Source organism: Gobius niger (assembly GCF_951799975.1).
Source record: "Gobius niger genome assembly, chromosome: 6".
Classification (NCBI taxonomy): Eukaryota; Metazoa; Chordata; class Actinopteri; order Gobiiformes; family Gobiidae; genus Gobius; species Gobius niger.
In genome coordinates, this window is record NC_136857.1 from 16,718,156 (window position 1) to 16,739,561 (window position 21,406).

At 42.2% G+C, this 21,406-nt stretch overlaps 1 protein-coding gene across 2 annotated transcripts; it reads left to right on the plus strand.

Annotated features, from left to right (window-relative positions):
* Positions 1-213: 213 nt before the first annotated feature.
* On the plus strand, positions 214-12,722 carry tasorb (transcription activation suppressor b). Of its 2 annotated transcripts, none has more exons than XM_079558496.1 (23): positions 214-614; positions 1,630-1,775; positions 2,029-2,121; positions 2,204-2,276; positions 2,445-2,536; positions 2,613-2,747; positions 2,830-2,954; positions 3,028-3,059; positions 3,136-3,238; positions 3,318-3,421; positions 3,553-3,662; positions 3,806-3,878; positions 3,966-4,040; positions 4,297-5,112; positions 6,308-6,585; positions 6,655-6,757; positions 6,841-7,727; positions 7,898-8,020; positions 9,904-10,063; positions 10,147-10,255; positions 10,656-10,834; positions 10,914-11,048; positions 11,392-12,722. In XM_079558496.1, the coding sequence occupies exons 1-23, from the start codon at positions 311-313 to the stop codon at positions 12,564-12,566; spliced, it is 5,430 nt and encodes a 1,809-aa protein (XP_079414622.1). In that variant the 5' UTR covers positions 214-310; the 3' UTR covers positions 12,567-12,722. The 2 variants fall into 2 exon arrangements, with proteins under 2 accessions (XP_079414622.1, XP_079414623.1); XM_079558497.1 differs by having other exon boundaries at positions 11,395-12,722.
* The last annotated feature ends 8,684 nt before the right edge of the window (positions 12,723-21,406 follow it).

A 21,406-nucleotide genomic window follows, 5' to 3' on the forward strand; every position in this document is an offset into this window, starting at 1 on the left:
TTTTAGTGAAAGTTTTTTACTCAAATTACTTTCTCTTCTCACCTTTTTGACTCTGAAACCTGTATCTCAGCTTCACAAGTCTTGACCCCCCTTGAGTGAAATTGCATTATTGATGCAGTGCCCGTGCCGTCCGCGTGGGGGCGCGGATTCCCCACATGTAAACAGTGACGGCAGCGTTTTGCGGCGGTGGAGAAGAACGTGTACGTCATTTTCACAATGGCGGAGGCAGGGTGAGGAGCAGAGAGTGTGTGAAGCGGTGCCCGGATTGTGAGACCCATACTGCCCGTGTATACGTGCATGCTGTCCGAAAATGGCCCTCAACCCCAACGCACTTGCTAACAAAGACACGGACTGTACCACGCCGGGCGGGCCAAGTGCGGACGGCGGCGGATCTCAGAAGAATTCTACCGCCACCTCGGCCACAGCCAACCAAAATGGCGATCAGCCTGGATGTGGAGATCGTGTAATGCCCGAACATGAAGCCCCTGAACGGCGAAGGGCTGCTCAGACAGACGCCCGGACCTTCAGCGGTTCTCCTTTACCGGGCCAGAGACCAAATGATGAGCTGCCACGGAAAAATTTTCAAATCCCGAGGAAGATACGAGAACGGAAAGGTGGCCCCTATTGCTATTTTGCACCGAGGCTTTCAGGGCTTTCATAATTCTGTTATTGCACGCTGCTAGCCTGTTAGCCTGTAAGCATGTGTAATAAGTCAATACAGTTTCGACTGCTGATACATGCACTTAATAATAATAGGCAGCACTGGCATGTAGCACCCCGTTAGCTTGTAACGCTGTAGCGTGGGTTGTAACAGACTTGACGCTTGGTGTAGTGGTCAGGCTTTGGTCTTCCAAGTTGCCTCAGAGCAGGAGGCAGGTACAGTGCCGTGAACATCCCCGGAAGACAAACTTTATGGACTGCTTGATCTGAGAATACTACATGTTTACGTTACGCCGGGTGCATGCGTTAAACACCTGAAACCCCACATTGTCACATTGACCCCAATGAAGGACACGAGCTAATCCAGCCATCACAACATACATGCACCACATCGTCACAAGTGCAAGACGAGAACGCTGTGTGTGTTACTGAACCTCATTATTCTGGCTCTGTACACCATTAGGCCTATGCAATCTTTTGTAGCACCATTAGGTGAAATGTAGTTAACTGTTACAGAACCAGGAAGCTATTTTTCTTGGATTTACAAACCTATAACCTTTCGGGACACATTTAGTACATGTAAATAGCTTTTCTTCCTTAGCTGGAGTGTAGTATATGCAGTAGCTTCACCTGTTTGCATGTCTTGAGCAGCCACATGTAAATGCCATTGTCTTTGAGTGCACTGTAGAAAGTGATTTTTGACTACTTGGTCTGACCAGGTAGCTAGATACATTTGAGTATGTTATGTATGCTGTATATAATGTTGAGGCGTTTTAGGAAATGTATCATTTGACACATTTCGCTGAAGTGCTGTTGATGCGTCTCAAGATGACTGTTATAGAAATGGTATTTGTTCAGAACGTGCCACATGAAGATGTTTGTAATCTCTCAGCTCTGGTGCTTATGTACACAGTGCATGTGCAGATCAGTGGACTCTCAACTCTAAATCTGTGACCTTTCTGTGCCCAGGCCTGTACCAGTTTCTACCTCCGGACAGCAGAGAGTTGGAGGACCTTGTGAAGACGATATCCTCCTTTTACCTGGACTCCGCATCACGAGGAAACTTCACGTACTGCAAGGCCAGGCTCATCCACAATGAACTGCTGGAGAAAGAGGTAGGCTCGTGTCATGTGTCGTGCAAGTACTGTACATAACTACAAGGATCAGGAAACGGACACTGTTTACTCATTTGTTCTATGGTATTTAAATATTCCTTCCCACAACAATTGCATTTGAATGTGATGGTGTGTCCCATGTTTTCGACGGCACTGCATGTTCATAGACTTGGAGGGAATTTCATATTTGATGTAGCCTTATAACTCGTTGTCAGACACATTGGCATCTCATTTTTCCTTTTCTGTCTCCTAGTTTATAGAGAAACGGCGAGAAATGAAGCAGGAGGGTCGAAGTGAACCAGAACTTGCGGAGTCTTTCTGCTTTCTGTATCCCGACAAAGCCAAAGTAAGGTTTCGATACACTTTAGAAAAAACAGGTTGGTTAGTGTTACCTTTTTTTTTTTAACCTTGGTCATTCATTTCTTTAGCTGCAGTGGATCTGTGAGAAAGGTTTGTCGGTCGGGCACTCGAGGATTACCACTCTGGGCAATCCATCGTCTGGTAAGTTTGTCTTGTCTGTTGAAAATGTCTTGTTTGTGGCTCCTATGGTAAAGCATGTACCACATAAGCTGGTGCGTGTGGCGATTGTCCCTTTTATAAGAACCTCTAAAAAGCGGATGTGGCTGGTTTTTGGATGAAGCCATTAATTCAGGATTTCTGTCATTTCAGGTGTTTACCTCTCTAAATATTCAGACTTATTACAAATTAATCCGTTTGAGGCTGGATCATTTGGGGACATGATAGTTTTCAAAGTCATGAGGGTAAGTTTATGCATGTTATCTATTGCTTATTCATGATTGTATCTTCTATTATTTATTAACATTTGATGTTTTTTAGGGTCGAATAAAGCACATTCACGAGAATATGCCTAAAAACGCCATTGAACCTACTCCTAAATTCGACTGTCATTTGTCCAAACGTGCCAACAGGGTTACGTCGTTGCTGGCATACAGAGCCTTTGAGCACACACAGGTGAACTATGCTTTGTGCTTTTAGGAAGACATATTTCATTTTGCATGTATAAATCCTGTTATGTTTTTTTCCTATTTTGTAGCAATATTTTTTTGAGTTTGCTTTCGAAGAAATCAAGGCACGACCGCGGCATGTTTGCCCCTACGCTGTAGTTTCCTTTCAGTACAAAGGCAAGGAAGGAGGGACGGCTTCTCTGACTTCCCACAGGTACATTATTAGAAATGAAATTACTCATTTTATTATATATGTTGTGTTAAGTATGCTATGTATGTTTTAGCAGGTTTAACACCATTTCATCTGAAGGAAGTAGAGGTACTATTTGTAATGAATATATTTTGAGTCATGTTGTGTTTTTGAGTTATGATATTATAACATTTTTGTGCTTTAGAAAAAAACTGCTTTACTGTATGGAGTGGGCCACTAGTGAACAAGGGGGAAGAGTTGTTCCCCGTTTGTTTACGGTCTTCGCGGCCTTACCTTCCCTTTAAACTGTATGTATCTCTTCTTTCACAGTAATTGTATCTAATGCTGTTAACTTTGAGACCAACTGCAATCGTGTATGTTTTGTAGGTCTGAAAAGCTGGAGATAAATCAGGGCATGCAGCTGGAACAGGTGAAGAGGAAGATCCCCTCAATATTGTTTTCTTCGGAGACTTACCTTGCATCGCGGGAAGGTCAGTCTGGACTGCACCGTTACTCCTACACATAGCTCTCCGCAGGCACTTCAGTGTCAAGAGCTGTCGCTTAGAACTGTAGCTTCTTGGCCTTTTTAACTGTATCATTCACCGCGTTGAAATGTTTGCAGTGATGAGGTATGGGATGTGGTGCAGCCTGTTTGATGTGGTTGATGGAAAAGGCAGAGCCGGGAGAGGCAGCCTGGCCGCTCTGATCAACAAACTGGAGAGGGACAGACAGGTGAGTTATGGACTGCTGGCCTAGATTCTTTGTGAATAACAGTAATGAGCATAATTACATTAGCACCACTTAGAGTAGACGTATGCGCACTATGCACCTTACCTCCGGCGCCTGAATGTGACATCTGTGGCTTTCTTTTCCAGGTGCTAGTGAAGTCTCTGTTTGATCGGGGTTTTCTCTTCCTCATTTCCTCATCTCAGATGCACGATTCCAAAGGTGCCTGTTCTGTACTTGTAGATTTCCCGAGAGGTTATTCCTGCCTCTGGTAAAATCTGTGGTTTTACATCTTTGTTTGTTTTGTAGAGCGCTGGGGGAAAGTTGAGAGAAGCCTACAAGCATTATTCATCTTCCAGGAGCCAAGGGTAGTTGCAAAATATCGTAAGTGTGATTTGTTACTCTAGATTCTTTCAAGTAGATGTAGGCCTGTTTTATAATGTGTCTCAAAATAGCTGTCTATAACATTATTCACCTACTATCCCAAATGTCAGCGCAACAACTTCTTATTTTCTTTATTGGGCCATGTTCAAAGATGGATTAATTTTTGTACAATGCAGTCTGTATTATTGCTCACCTGCCTATATTTCTTGGTAAATAGAGGAACCAGATCAAACTGTACATTTTGTTTTTATTTCAGCATCACGGATGGGTGAGCCTGAGCCATTGTCTATGGAGCCTCTTTCGGCGACCCTGTCCTCTGCACAGCCCTTCCTTCCAGCCATCCACTACTCGATGTTCAAACTACGCCCCAATCCTGGAAAAGACATGAGCTCTGGAGTGGAGCGCCAGGCCACGGACTATCTGACCCGCATGGAGACGGGCACAGTGCGCCCTTTTATCCTACCTGATTATAAAGGCAACGTGGACGACAGGACCAACCCTTTGCAAATCATTAGACCCAAGTACAACATGGATGCTGCTTTACGAACATATGTGCATAACTCTAGTAACTACATGTTACCTCTACATAAAGCCAAGGACATTGTTGATAGGATACGTAACCCCGTTCCAGTGGCTGTACCCGACCCGCCGCCAGTGGAGTACAGTCCTGTGTCTGACTGGGGCGGCTCTGATAGGGGTTCGGACAGGGCTGAGAAACCCCCTGAGAAAGTACAGCCAGAAAGAGCACCACCGGACAAACGGGCCGACAAGAAGAAACCCGGAGTTGCCCATTCGAACGGTGGACAAGTTCAGCTCAAGGCACTCGCTGAGCAAATGTCTCCAGCTCAAAAACTGCAAATGAGCCAGAGTGAATATGATGAGGAGAAAATGAAGAAGTTACTTAAACTTATTCAGCTCCATAAGAAAACACGTGTGAAGGAGCCCGGGAATGAAGAGGAGGAGTTAAGCTGGGACACCAACAGTCTGAAAAGGAAATTTGAAGGAGACGAGAGAGCAGGGACGAACAAACACCAGCGCAAAGATTCACTGAGCAACGGGGAGTCCAGTCGAGGTGAGCCCGAAACCAGAAACAAATGCCTTAATGTTTCGACTGAACTTACAGTAGGGTGTAATTAAGTTGATAAAAATGACAGTGAGCTATTGAAACAAGACCGCAGTGATGGAGATTATTGTGTGAACATTAACAAAGGCGAGATATTAAAGGGCTAGAGTTGGAAAAAACTATTTAAAAATACAAAAACTACTAGATTTGATTGGTCAATTGAATTAAAATGTACAATTTTATAATCTCTGTAGCAACCAATAAAAATGTGCCATAGGCCATAGTGCTGAAACTTTCCGATACGTTCCTATATCCTGATATATATATTTTTTAGATAATTATGTAACTTTTGGCAGCATGTGGGATTATTCTTGATAGATGTAGCAACCAATAGAAAATCAGAGAATCGAGAAGAAAATTGCATTTGGATACATTTAAAGCAGTACTAAGAAACTTGTTTACCATAATAAATCCTTTCCATAGTCCCTCCGGGGATAATACAAGTGTTGGCTTTCATCTGCTTTAGTTTCCTCCGCTTTTTACTGTAAGATGACCTTGAGTGTTAAGAAAGGCGCCAACAAATACTATGTATTATTATTATTATTATTATTATTATTTTCATTATTAACATTAATGGGACGATTGGGGGTTCTTTCATCTGTTCCTGGTGTCTCTGGCCAGAGAACCACAATTGCAACTTAGCTGCCTACGGGTCAGAGGCGCAATACACACTAATGGAACCACGATGAAGAAGCTAACGGGCAAAGCTGACTGCGGGCTTGTGCCACTTAAACAGTATTTACAGCCAAGTTTGAGTGAAAAAATATATTTCCATTGTGTAATTGGATGTACAATATCCCTCTCTCCCTTTGTCTTTTCTATCAGCGTATTATTTACTCTCACGGACAATTAATGAGTAAAAAACACAACAGGCTACCACACCTGCAGTGGCGCTTATGGCCTCTAGGGGCATGAGTTACTTAGTACTGCTTTAATAAAATCATTGGTTTAACAAATAAAGTTGTCAAGAATGTGAGCAAATAAGCGTCCATCATGAGCCTCCAGATAGACCCACAGGGGCCAACTAATGTAATGAGTATTAGCGATATTCTGGTCTATTGACATTACCATCATGTCTTCTCTTTAGTAAGACGTGAGCTAAAACACTGATCTGTTATTTGCTTCTTTACTCTGTGTGTGCTAGGATCCCTTGGTCCTGAAGGTGCACAGACGGACAATCTGATCTCTGAAATGGAGCGTATCGGTTTTGACACGGACCTCCGAACCCACAGCGCACAGGGATCAGCCGTCAGCGAGACCCAAAACCTGCTCAAGATTTTACTGGCGACTCTCAACAAAGCTGTAGCTCAGAGTTCTTTGCCAGGCCACGGTGAGGCAGAAACTGAAAGGGCTGGCTCTGTCACCCCCAACATCGACCAGAAGAAGCTAAATGAACTGGCAGCACATACGAACTACGCAGAGGTAAATGGTGTATGTTAATATTTGTTTTTCTAATTATTTACACACATGCTGTTGATCTATGTTGTTCAGGAGGACATGGATTGTAGCCCTGGAAGTCCATTCAGTGCTGGGTCGCCAGTGGAGCAAGCTCACACCTCAGATGACCTCAACTTGACTGCCCCCAAAACTGAAAGTATGGGCGATGCACCAGTCATCGTTATTATGTTACATTGTTTACGTTGTTTAAGGCTAATACTCCCTTCTGCCTCTTCGTAGACCGAGACCAGTTATCAGAAGAGCTACTGAAAAAGTTGAAGTCTGAATTAAAAGCTGAAATCAAATCTGAACTTATGCCTGACCTAAAACCCAACATAAAACAAGAAGCCAAGTCTGAGGAGCAGCTCGATGTGAAGGCGGGCCCTTCAGACGATCAAAAGCCAAAGGCGCCCCCAGTTGCAGAAGTCAAAAAGGGCGCGCCGCCACCAGTGTTGCCTGTTGTGGAGGAAATCCCTGCGAGGCCCTCCATCAGCCTGGACACCATTTTAAATCAGGAAGTGCACAGCTTAACTTCTGACATCAAGAGCCTTATGCAAAGTCACCATATTTGCTATACCTCAAAGCACCCGCCGCGGTTACCAAAGCGGCACAGCTGGCAGCCCAACAGCGGCTTCTCAAGCTACATCGTCCCCTTCATCAGCCCGTCATCTGTGGAGAGCCACGTTAAAACACTGTGCGAGAAGATGGACAAGTTAATCCAGCCTGCTCCGTCAGAGGACACTTCTGCACCTCCCACGTTATCCTCTACCCCCAGTCGGGCTGCGAAAACTAAAACGGTTCCCAATCCTGGTGATAAACCTGTCCTGGTCAAACGCAAGCCATCTACAAAGGTCAAATCAGCTGGTTCTAAAGGAGAGGAGGAAGAGGAGGAGGAGGACATGTACTCGCCCACTCACGTTACTCCCGACTCCCCAGAGATCTACCGCGGCGACCCTCCCTCAGGCAGCGGCTCCGGGCTGCTGGCTGGGAGCCTCATCGGTCATCTAAAGCCAGAGGTGTTTAGCAGCTTGGTGGAGATTTTTAAGGACGTCACAAAGAACACAGTCAAGTTTTTCATCTACTCTGGAGATGAGGCGGATGAAGGCACCGTTTGTAAAGAGATCAAGGTACAGTGAATGATGTACTGCTTATTGTTGATTTTTATATGCTAATGCGCGAGCAGAAAATGCACAGTGACTCTATTGAACTGGTGCTTGGTTGAGTCAGCCCGCACTGGTCTGTGTGTTCGTACATGTGCCCGGCTCTAACAAACATGTCTCTGCTGTCTGTCACAAAGGAGTACTTGATCAGTCTGGGCAACAGTGAGTGCAGCCCTCAGACGTTTCTGGAGAACAGTGGCAGTTTAGATAAGCTCCTGATCATCATTCAGAACGAACACATCGCGGCTCATGTGCACAAGGTAAGGCAACGCTGTGCTTTATTACACTTGAAGATATTAGGATTATACTGTGAAACCTTTAGCAGCACCAGGCATCTAAAGATAGTCAAATTAAATATTCTTCTCGACCCTTGATTTTGCATGAATGTGTGGATGACTGTGGTTTGACATGGGCAGCGACAAAAGGACTTCCTCAAGTGTATGAGGGATAGTTCAATAATGTACTAAACTGAATACATTCAAAATGGCGGAGGATTAAAAAAAAAAGAAAGAAGAAAAATCACAATTATTTTCCCCATATTGATGTTGATTTTTGTTTTGTTTTAATGATCAAAACAATAGATGTGTCCTTTCCTGTGCCAGCAAGTATAAAGATACATCATTACCGTGTTTTCCGGACTGTAAGTCGCACTTTTTTGGCTGGGGGTGCGACTTATCTATCAAAATATACATGTCTGTTATCTTCACACTGACAGCCAATAGAGAGCCAATAATATTGCGATTTTTTTCAATCAATATTGCGATTTCGATTTTATTGCGATTTTCTGCTAATAACTTTTTGTTGCAGTTACAGTTAAATATTTACTACTGATTTAATAAAGTAGGACTCACTTTTAAGTCCTTTATAATCACATGCAGATAATTCCAAATAATCCACATAGTCATTTAGCCTATATCATTTCCAATAAGCTTGTATTGATTTTTGTTGTTGTAAATAGCCTAAATAATTTCTTGCTATTTGCTCTTGTGTTTTAGTCAGTGGTTGTGAGATAAGTTCTTATCTTTATCCAAAACATTCCCAAACATAAGCCTTGAAAAGTGAGCCGTAAAGGACTCCGAACAAGCAGCTCAGGCTCAGCTTCATCTGTGTTGAGGCAGAGACGTGTGAATCCGGAGGAAAGTTTCTGTGATCACAGCATGAGACCTTGTAGCGCTGCAGCTAACCCAATGCTAACGGAGGAAACGGCAATAGTCCTGAGCGGTGGCTGCATTATACGCGCTGATATTTTCACAGTATATCCACAATCTACGCGCACCTTAAGTAGACAGAGAGGTAAACAAAAGCATGCAGTGGAGCCCGGAACCGGACGTCTGTGGCGTCTCTCGCTCCTACACTCACTTCTATGGGCAGCGGCCATCAGCTGCATGGGCCAAAATCGCGTGTCTGTGCGATTTTGAAATCACGTTGTGTAATATCACGATAAAATCGCAAATGCGATTAATCGTTCAGCCCTAGCGCTCTAGTCTTGTGCACCAGTATCTCTTGCACCTGTACCACTGAAAAGGACTGGCAAAAAAGCGGAGGTTCCTTTTACTGCAATGAAGAAACAAAAAAACTAATTGTGGGCTAAAAGCGAAGATGGCCACCGCTAGAGGAACAAATGGGTGCTTGAACAACGTGACGCCGGGAGAGGCTTGTAAACGATCGCCTCTATGTCGAGGTAGTTGCCAAGGCTGGTGTGACTTATACTTCAGAGCGACTTAAATATGTTTCTTTCTTCTTCATCATGCATTTTTTGGCTGGTGTGACTTAAAGTCTGAAAAATACGGTAGAGATTGACCTTTATTAAAATCGTGTTGAGATCAAAATGCAATCAATTCCAGCCCTAATATTGAAAATGTAAGACCAGGGTATGTAGATGACATTCCATCATGGCAACAGCATAGCAACAGACGCCAAATAAGAGGAAAGTCTAAATTGTTATTACTTGATTTGACACTCAGTACGGAAAATAACCCATTTATTGATTTCAGGATAACATTGCTTTGATACTTAAGTCATATTCCAGTTGCTAATATTGAAAACAAATCTGCCGGTGTTGAGATATTTGGAAGTGGGATCTCATTGTTCACAGATGGAAAGAATAAATTGCAGCTCTAAACACACATTTCTCTGATTATAGATCCCGGCGTTAGTGTCCTTAAAGAAGCTGCCTTCAGTGAGTTTTGCTGGAGTGGATTCTCTGGACGACGTCAAAAACCACACGTACAATGAGCTCTTTGTGTCCGGCGGCTTCATGGTGTCTGACGAGTTTGTCCTCAACCCTGAGTCCATCACCCAGGGTAAGCCTTTTGTTTCTTTATGTTCAACGGTGGCTGCGGCTGTCAGCGCATTTATTAGTGACACTTTTTTTTTTTCTGTCCAGATCGTTTGCAAGGGCTACTAAAATTTCTAGAGGAGCAGAGCACCCCGGAGCACCCCTGGCAGTGGAAGGTGCATTGCAAATCGCAGAAGAAACTGAAGGAAATGGGCAGGTTGGTTGTTGAGATACTTAATAATCCCTCTAAAAACCAAGTTGGAAAAAATATGCAAATTGAATATGCACTTTCAGGGCTGTTCATTTTGGGTTTTATTGAGCAAAGTTTTGCAAATGTTATGGAGTTTGAAACTTTTTATCATTCTACGCTAACGCTTCACATGCCATGTCTCAAATGAATGTGCATCACCAAAGCCAAAAAGATGAAAGGAAGAACTATTATAATACTATTATAGTATTACAGTCATCTCTAATATTACATTAACATGTAACAGTCATTCTGTGTTAAATTAGATTGAACAGGGCATTGCAGAGATGAATAGTTTTAATAAACTTGGCAAACTTCATGTTTGTGAGATGATGCTAATAGCCATGAATTATTTGTCTCTTTCTCTCAGGCTCAATGCGAACGCAATGGGACTGTTGAATCTTCTGAACACGTATCAGAAGAAGCACCTGGTGGAGTTCTTGCCTTATCATGAGTGCGACGCTCTGTCCAGGCAGGCGCCAGATCTCGACTGCCTCATTAAGCTCCAGGCTCAGCATACACAGCAGAGGCACCTCATTTTCCTCACAGGTAAAACAATCATAATTATTCAGCACTTCATTAAAATGGATCTTCTTCTGACGTATTTTTATGTGTTTTGTGTCCATAGAGCGACCATTTGAGATGTTCCTACAGTACTCCAGGAATGGGATTGTGATAGCGAGCATTGATGATGTTATGAGCAGTTTCCACAGTCTGATGGGTTCCATCAATCAAAATGAGCTCCCCACGCCTCCCTCTACAGGTATGCCTTGAAGACACAATAAAATACCATTACAGATGTTTTATAAAGTAAAGCCTTTTTGGTAAAACAATGAAATGGCTATAATTTTGTAACTTTTCAGTTTTCTTGCTCAGTTTCCTTCAAATTATTGAATGGTCCACATATTGACTCTGATATGTACGTGTAACCCTAACCCTAACCCTTAAACTAATATTTTTATTTGGAATGTGTTGCATCCTGGATACGGATGCTTTAAGCCTGGCATACTGTGTTCTCTCCAAATAGATTTACACGCATTATTTCATCAAGGATGCTTTTTATTTTTGTCGGTGTTTCTATTCTGTTATTTTGTTTTCTGTCTCAGTAGTGAATGACGAGTGTGTCGAGGAGGACATGTCCATAGACTCGGAGGACGACAGTGAAGCGCCTGTGATCTCAGACGAACAAAGACGAAAAGAAGAGAAGCCTGAGCAGCCCCCACTTCCCGAAAAAGAAGAGTTTCGTCCTCCTCTCCCGGAGCAGCAGGCCACCCCAGGAAAAACCCCCACTATGTCTGACTACAGCGCCCTCAAAAGCGTCATCTCACAGTTTAAAGCAGTAAACCATATGGGATCACCTGACTTTGGCAGTTTATCGCCTGGAGGATTCCCAGTCAACCCTCATCAGAGCTTCCTTTGTCCCTCTGCGCCCTGGTCGTCCTACTCGGGCACCTCCAGCTACACAGCCTCTCCTGCTTATCCAGCCTCTCCCTGCAGCAGCACTCAGGAGGCGGACTTCCGGCCTGCAGTCACGACAGCAGCCACTGCGCCCACCACAGCACCCACCACACCTGCACTGGCCACAGCCGAACCTCTAGCCACCCTGGCATCTTTACCTCTTGAAGTCAAACCGCCACCTCCGCCTCATCTCATGATGTTGGGCCACACATACGGTTCAGACAGCACTGGCACTGAAACTGCGGGGGCATCTCCTTTATCAGCTGCACGTCCCTTCTCAGAAAATGTTGCCTCCACTCAACCAGCCTACACAACCACAGGCCTCGCTTCTAATGTTCCCGGGGCGCTGGGGGACAGGATACTGGGTAGTGGGCTTGGGGAGGGTGTGTGGGGGACACCTGTCTCTGTGGAGACCAGTAATGAACTCATGGGAGGCAGCACGCCTAGTAGTCAAGGGGATAGGACTCCATTGAACTCTGACAAACCTTGTCCAGCTGTGGGTCTTCCTGCAGTGGACACTAGGGGGGGCTGTATACCCAGGCCTAGAATGCCTCCTCCACATTCAATGCCTGGACCCGGCTACAGTGGCTTTGTCCCCCCTCATGGACAAATGGAGCATGGGGCTTTACGGGGTGGTATGAGCCCAGGTGCTGTTGGTGGATTTCGGGGACGGGGTCCTGTGCCTGGTGGACATTGGCCCCGACCTATGCGGGGTGGGGGTCCCGGAGGACCACCCTGCTATTGGGGCTTTCCGGGGGGGCGAGGCGGAGGACAGAATTACTACTCGGACTACTCATACTCTCACAATTATGCTCCTGAATAGACAATCAACTCAATTGAAGGGGCGTTTCGAATACTCCACAGACTTAAATGAATGTATATATTTCCTTGTCATAAACCCTTCAATAGGTTCATCATTTTCTACATTAATAAAGTTGATACAGGCAGGGCCGAGTGTCCTGCTGTCGCATAACTGTAAGTACACTCTGTGTGATCTTTGACCCTGTCAGACCACTATATTTATATTTGCCAACAAAAGTTTATGGCCTTTCAGAACACGTTTCTTTTTGTCCCATGTATGAAAACGGTTTGTGAGCAAAGAGGAAAGGCTGATATTTTTTTAAAGAAAAAAAGTTACGCAAATTCCACTTTTGCTGTTTTTTTTTTAAATGATATTTGGTTGTCCTAAATTCTATAAAAATAAAACATTTCAATTATTGTTTGAGTGTGAAAGGTTTGATAATGGTGCAAATAGAACCATTAAAAACATAAATACAGCTTGTTTACTGTGCCTTCACTACAGATCACTTCTCACATGGGCCTGTGTTTACTGTGGCTTGACTTAACTGATATCAGCAGTCCTACCTTTGAGTATCTTCCGTGGATTGTTTGTCTACATTTGAGTGATTTGTGAGTAAAATGTAAAAGGCCCTGATAAAGATGGTACACACAATGGTCAAACAAGTTATCAGTCTTTGGGTCTGCTCTCCCAGATCCCTGGCCAGGAGATAATGGTATAATATAAAGTATAATATAAACCATTGCCGTTTTGTTTGTTTGTTTTTAGACGTGGCACAAAAAAAGCACAGCAGTAAAAGCTAGTTAATTCTACCCACTCCCGCAGGGCGCCGCTCTCAGAGCAGTGCGAGGAGGATGCTTCACATCTCCCCTCTGAGACTCGTGGAGAGATATCGGCCCACGAGAATGGGTCATTACTGCAGCACAGGGGCCTGATGGCTTCTCCTGCGCCGGGTTTTATAATAGATCCATGGTGCGGGTACATTAGGCGGCTGCAATATGCGCAGTGCTGAAGTTGAACGCAAGAGGGGGCAATTTGCAAGGATGCCCGAGGAACCCACGCGCGAGTCTAAACAGTGAATTTCAATTTCCCCAATAAATCAATTACATTCCTTTTCCACTCACTCTACAATTCACAAAAGAAATGAAAGTGCATAGTCTGTCGGAACAGGCCTTGTGTAGCTCCTTTCGTTTGTTTGTGATTGAGGGAAGGGGGCGCTGCTGTTCAGATAAGATATAGCTTTAATTATATACATTATTTAGAGAAGAAGATGGAAAACGTGATTCTTATTTCAAATCCAAAATGATCAGGTAAGTCCTCTGTTCGTTGTAAACGTATGAATAAATCACCCCAGAGTGAAGAGCAAAATTCAACATGATTATGTGTTGGAATGCAAAGCGTAAAACAGGAGTATAAATACTATACTATACTATATAAATACAAATACTGATCATGTTAGAGCTGCAGACAGAATTGATCAGATCTGCAGTGTGGGCTTATGGAGGACTATGGTCTGTTCGATCAAAGCTGCCCCAGAGATTTGTGTCACATCGAGCTTCATGTGGAATGATGAACTGGACTTTGTAGTCTGCCCATAGGTCTACCCACACTTTTATTGTGCTTTACTTCGGTCATCAATTACCCAAATGGTTGCCTAATAAAGGGCATACGAGGTTTTAATGCTTTTGGAAATATGACTTATTTAGAAGGAGTTTAAACATCAGTTGCAAATTCACCAGCTGCATAATTATCATTTTATTTCAGTGAAGCAGCAATTTTAATGAAGAAATGTTATTTTTATTTGAATTTTAAAGCTGCAGACAGGAAGTGATATAGAAGAAGGTAACACTCACTCATTTTATTTATCAGTTTAAAATTGTTTACCTTCTATTTCACTTCCTGTCAGTGTCCCAATAAGGAAGAGAAACTGTAAACTTCACAAAAATGGCCAAACTAAAGAAAGCTGTTGATAAAAAAATGATCAAAATCTTTAAAGCAGTACTAAGTAACGTGTTTACCTTAATAAATCCTTTTCGTAGTCCCTGTGGGGGTAATACAAGTGTTAATGGGATGATTGGAGGGTCTTTCATCTCCCCCTGGTGTCTCTGGCCAGAAAACCATGTTTGCAACTTGACTGCCACCGGTCTGGAGAAAGCAATACACACTAATGTAATCACGAAGAAGAAGCTAACAGGCTAACGGGCAAAGCTAACTGCGGGCTAACGTCACTTTAAACAGTATTTACAGCCAAGTTTGAGTGAAAAAAAAAAATTCCATTGTATAATTGGATGCACAGTAACCCTCTCTCTCTTCGCCTTTCCTGTCAGCGTAGTATTTACTCTCCAAGACAATTAATAAGTTAAAAAACCGTAACTTGCTACTACACCTGCAGTTGCGCTTATGGCCTCTAGGGGGAAGAGTTACTTAGTACTGCTTTGATAAAATCGTGATAACTATGTTTTAGCAAAAAATGTGTCTAATGTGTCATATGCACTTTAAACAGTTTTCATAGTTAAGTTAAATTTCTTTGCTTGTCTTTGTGCAAATAATACCGAACATTTTGACATGAACATTTAAATTAATCATGTTTGCATTTTTTTATTTTTTTTATTTTGCACAGTACAACACAGCCACAACTGCATCCAAACTGATTCAAGCTCAAGAAAGCTGTTTACAAGGTGAGTAAAGATGCTGCAGCCTACACTTGGCCAAAGAAAAATAACTCAAAGACACAAAACTTTTTCTCTGTGACGCTCACCAATGTTTATTGCTCTCACCGGCAGTAGAGACAGACAACATGCACCTTTTGATTCACGGGGGTCATTGTCAGAGCCTATAATTCAATAATGAAGTGTAGTGTCTGTTGCAATACGCATTTATCTATTGGCCATGACTCTGATATTTAGTCCTCCGGTAGCTAAATACCCTTGAGTTGGTTATATAGTCAGGATCACGCCTGTGTTCATATTCATTGCAGTATGTATGATGAACCGCCCGTTGTCTGGTCCACAGCGCTGCACATTTATTTAAGTCTTTTTCTGGGAAGCAACGAGGCTATCCCCCAAAAAAGATCCATCCAGTTTGCCAAGCATTGAAACAAATAGCTGTGTATGCGTGTATGTGGGGTGCTTTCTCTGAGTAAAGTGTCCAATTAGGATGAAATAAGGGCGGCAGGTGGCTCGGGTGATACCAGGCCGCGTCACAATTGGCATGTGTGGGTGTATCTCAGTGTCTCCTGGAGCCATTTCAGCCTGATGACTGTTTTGACAGTTTGGTAATAGCCCCTGTTGACAGCCCAGGTCCTCGACAGGCACAAAAACAGTTAAATGGTAAACAGATGATCACATTTATATTACGCTTTTCTGCCTAGATTATGCACTCAAAGCGCTTTACATGAACGAACCACTCACCTGTTCATACACCAGTGTCAGACACTGGAGGTAAGGTGAGTGAAGTGTCTTGCCCAAGGGCATCTGTGGGATTGCAACCGCAACCCCCTGTATCAAGACGGTTCGCTCTATTAGCAAAACTCTCCTGTATCTGAGTAATTTGATTCTTTAACCTCTTAACTCCCGCCTTAACCAAGTGCATTTTCCCCAGTTTGGCTTTTCTGTTAAATTACTATTATTATTTTGTGGCTTTTTTGTCACTTTTTGTTGCTCTTTTGTGGGGGGTTTTGTCACGTTTTCGTCACACATTTTTGTCAGATTTTGACACTTTTTTCAAAAAGCTTTTAGATTTGGGTAAAGACAAACAATTGCTTGGTTCAGGTGAGGGTTAAGAGGTAAATTAATCACTCAGAGTATCTCAATATTAGCCAAGTCATCTCAGAAAATGAAGAATTTGCTTCTTTTTTTCTTTTTTTTTATGTTTTTCTGCAGATGATCTGTGCTGGGATATGATGAATATCATATAAAACAAAACTTTTCTTGCCTTCAGTGTTTGAAAGTAGTATTTGTTGTCAGTTGAAAGGACTATAAGCCACAAGAATGAGAAACCAGTTCCTCAGACGAATGATTGAGGTTCAACATACTGTATGTAGATTTTCTGTACCCTAGAATTAGGCACTGCACTGGGGCACTGGGGCATCAGATTGTAGAGCATTGTGATCACAGCTTATCTATTTTTTATAGTGGTCTACATTTGGAATCCAGTTCAGATAAGAATGCATTTAAACACAGACTAGCTTGTGAGTTTACTCTTCCCATGACTCGTTTCTTTCGATGTGCTTTGAATATTTGTCGATGCGCCTGTTGACAAGGCAGACCTTCACTGGCACAAAATCCCACTTGACTGGAGCTATTCAGAGTAAAACTCCCCTATTTCAGGGTAATTAGATTCTTGAATGAAATGATTTGGAGTCCCTCGGAGCCCAGCTGATCTGGGGAAAACAATTAATGAGAAAGAGGGAAGACGGGTGCGTTAATTGAAGCTCGATGGAGTGTTTTCTTTTGGAGAAGCATCCTTTCAGCCGTCGAGGGGCTTTTACATTGGGGTAATTTGTTCAGAATAATTCACATTACAGAGGAAAGCATGACTGAGATATACACTTTTATGAAAATGAAACATGGGATTGCAACGCTTTTGGGCACTGCGTCTTTCAAGCTTTTACAAGTCAACAAAAAAGGGGAAAGAGTAGGCATTTGTTTATTTCAGGTGTGCACTAGTTGGGATTCCTTTGACTTAAACACTCCAAATCAGTCTCTCCCAAATGTGAAACAATCCAACATTTTATTTCCTCATTTATTTCTGGAGAAGGTTCTATCAGAAAGAGTGTCTAACTTCAAACCTAGACAAATAACTATGCAAATCAATTCATGCATGCAAATACTTTGTTGTGGCACAATCATATAAATAAACTACCAAAAATAGTAACACACTTTTTTTCCAAAATGTAATGTATTGTTGTTTTCTTATCCTGTCCTTTTTTCCCTGCAACAGATAGATATAATGTAGAGGAATTTGTTCATTAATATCCATTATGCTTCATAGCTCTCTGCTCTTTTTTTTTATTGCTGATGCACCCTCGAAAGGTTAAAATAAAAAGCACCACAAGCCATCTGGATCCTGCCATGTCCCTGTCCCAACTCTCTTGACGCGCTGCCTGCCTACACTGCTGTACTTCTCCTAAATCTGCCTGGCCCTTACGTAACGTAGCACAGGTCACTCTGCGAAAATATCTGAAATGCTCAAATGATGTCCCCCATGTTTTCAAATCCCATCTGCTAATCATATCACAATGCATCAGTGGCCCAGATGTGCGGCTGCTGCGGCGGAGCTTAGGCCCAGATTAAAAGGATTAGGAAACAAATAGTGAAATTGACAAAGTAGTAATCTTCTAAAACCTGTACATAATAATGTCTGTAGTTCAGGAGAAAGCACTAAAATCACGGAGGATCTACATGGCAGACTCGTAACGTCATATAGCAAGAAAAATTGTACTTGGGGCGAAACAAACAAAAAGATCATTATGCAAGTAGATTATTCATAATGATTGGTATATTGGAAAATTGATCATTGCTATCTGTGCCATGTTTTACATTGTTATCAAAGGACATTGCCAATGCAACATGTACTGTATGATTCAAACAGTTACGACATTTCTCAAAAAGGATTTCAGCCAAATCCCTCAGCTGCGATTGCACTGTCCCACTTTCATGCAGCATTGTCCTTTTGTTCCAAGATCGCCACCTTTGCTTGCCTAGATTCACGGCAAACTCCCCAAGCCTATTTTAATCAAAGAGCACTTCTCTATCCAACATGCTCACTTCTGGTTACTTCATTTTTTCCTTTCATATTATATATAAAAGAGGATGACATCTAATCCCATTCAATCTGGCCGCAATGCCCAAGACCCACCCACTGCTGGCATCAAGATTAAGCTACAATCCGATAAAATATATGTATTCTTCTCGTCCCTTAAAGAAATTGATTTTTGTTTTTGAAGGCCTTTCCTTGTCTCATCCTACCTCTTATCCCTTTATCTCCAGCCATCCATATGTTCGCTTTGGTCTTTCATGTCCACTGTCTTCCCATCTCACACACAAAGCTGTTCGCAAACGCGTGTGTACGAGCCCCTCTTTCCACGTTGTTTTTTGCATAATGTTCCCATTTTGAAGCATGTTACACTGAATTAGAGCAGCACATTCCCCCCTGTGGTTTCTTGTCAGTGTGTCTTGGAGAATTTGTCACTCTGGTTCACTTTTTGTGGCCCTGTTTGTTCAAATGCATTTCAAAGTACCCAAGACGTGTTTGATCAAAAACATTTTTTTGAAGCACAATCCACTCGGTATTTGTTTGTAATTCTTTACACTTCCTCACTTCCCATTGTTCCAGATATCGTGTTCTTTGTTGCAACAGGTTAATGTGATGGTGTATAATGGCTCACAGCAGGATACACCACTGTTTTACGTTAGATAAAATTATGATGTTGTGAAGCCTGAAATATCCATTTATTTATTTTTTTGTACGTTTTTTGGTATATTACAAACAAACAAAACAAGAACAGATTTGTGAATACCATTTCCCCCAAATGCTGGGATATGGTTGAGTCTTATTTTATCTCAAGGAGACTGTTTTTGGATGTTGTGATATTAATAAAAAAGGTCCTTGTTTTTCAGTAAAATTACACAAATTTATAGTGTGTGGCATAAGGAAAAAGAAAACAGTTTTCATATTTTCCAACAATTCCATGTCACAATAACTACACGACTTTAGCAATGAAGTCCATTAAAGCAGTACTAAGTAACTCATGACCCTAGAGGCCATAAGCGCCACTGCATGTTGCAGTTTTTTACTCATTAACTGTCCGTGAGAGTAAATACTACACTGACAGAAAAGACAAAGGGAGAGAGGGATAGTGTACATCCAATTACACAATGGAGATCTTTTTTTTTCACTCAAACTCGGCTGTAAGTGGTGCTAGCTTCTTCTTCGTGATTCCATTAGTGTGTATTGGGGCCTCCGACCCGTAGGCAGCGAAGTTGTAATTGTGGTTTTCGGGCCAGAGACACCAGGGGGAGATGAAAGACCCCCCAATCATCCCATTAACACTTGCATCACCCCCAGAGGGACTATGGAGAGGATGCATTAAGGTAAACAAGTTACTTACTACTGCTTTAACTGTGAAATGTTGTGGGAAATTGGACAGGATCATGTTAGTTGCAAATTCACCAGCTGGAAGAGGATTACACAGAAAGAGGATGGTTTCTGATTTTCCTGTTTGCATTCATATACATGATAAAATAACACATTGCAAAGTGCTTCAGCATCGGTTTGTTGAACTTCACAACAATTGACGGGTCCATTATCTTTTACAATGTCTCTTTGCATAGCTTTTTCATCTTTGAACGACTGTCACATGCTTCAGTGTATTTTATGTTCTTTCAGATCTTGTCAATGCTATATTTTCTTGAGGCTCCGCAAAGTTTGTTGTCTACACAGCGTATTTCAATGAATAAGCTCCCAGAAGCAGACTTTTTGTGGTGTGAGATTGCTTTACCACGGTGTCCAAGCTGCATCTGGCTGTAGCTACTGGTTGTACATCTGATCTTATCTCCAGCTCGTGCAATAAAGTATCACAACTTACTACTTGGAGTCCATTACGGCCGTAAACTGCTTGGCCAGAGTATTTCTTTGTGTTGAGAAGCAGGCTACATTTCTGCACCTTCACCACCTGATGTCTGAAGAAATACTCCTCCTGTCACCCTGCGCTGCACGAGTTTGTGGGACAAATTATGAGCCGATCTTAAAGGGTGATAATGGCTTTGCGGAAATTTAGCAGTCAGCGCTAAGAGCAGCATAAACCACAGCTGAAACCCACAATCTCAACTCGGAACAAGCAGCCGCCATTGACAACTTATTGCAGCTGCTAATAATAAAGATAATGAAGTAGCCTACATTACACAAGAGAGGAAAAGGCGTACTAATGAACAGACAACAATAGAAAATTGAGATTGGTCAGGGGGGACGTCTTGCCATACAGAACTGAAAGTGTAGTCAAGGGTTCTTTAAAGGTTTCACACCATGTACCACCTAATAAAAAATGTAAACCTCCAAGTTCCAGCGATCCTTGATCAAGATCCAATCAAGACAAAAATGAGTTTTAAAAATAACTAACAGTCCTAAAATTGGACTAACATATGTCTAAAACGAATGTAAATAAATGTCTCCTCTTAACCCCCACCTCTCTCCAGTTTGTCTTCACACAAATCTAAAAGCTTCTTGAAGAAAACGTCAACATGGCGAGAAAAAAAGAGGATGAAAGTGTAACTAAAGACATAAAAAAGTGAGAACAAATCCACAAAAACGTGACAAAAAAGCGACAAAAAATAACCATAAAAAATGAAAAAACAATGAAAAAAGGCTACAAAAATACATTTTGAAAAAGCCACAAAAGGGCAACAAAAACGTCATCAAAAGTGATGGAAAAAGTGGCAAAAAACGGTTTGGAAAACCAAGTTTTAAAAAAGTGACGGCTACACTGCAACAATGCAAGGAAAAAAGATCAGTTGAGATCAGTTGTGTTGGTTTCAAATGAGGCGTTACACTGGCCTATAGCTCTCCAGTCAAGAAACGTTTAGATTTGGGTAAGGCTGAACTGGAGAAAATGTGCTCGGTTCAGATGCGGGTTAAGAGGTTAATGAATTGTAGTGTTTTGTTTGTTATTTCATTAGGCCACAAACCTATAGAATTTAGGAGTTTGAATTATTGGTCTGTATCTCAAAGTTTAAAATCTGTGTCAGTGTTTCCCGGACACCTCCCATTTCTTGTGAATTACAAAAATACAACCAAAGATTTATTGTCAAAGCTTTCTTAGCTAACCAGTTTTTGTCAGACCTTGTTTAAACCTTTAACACAACAAG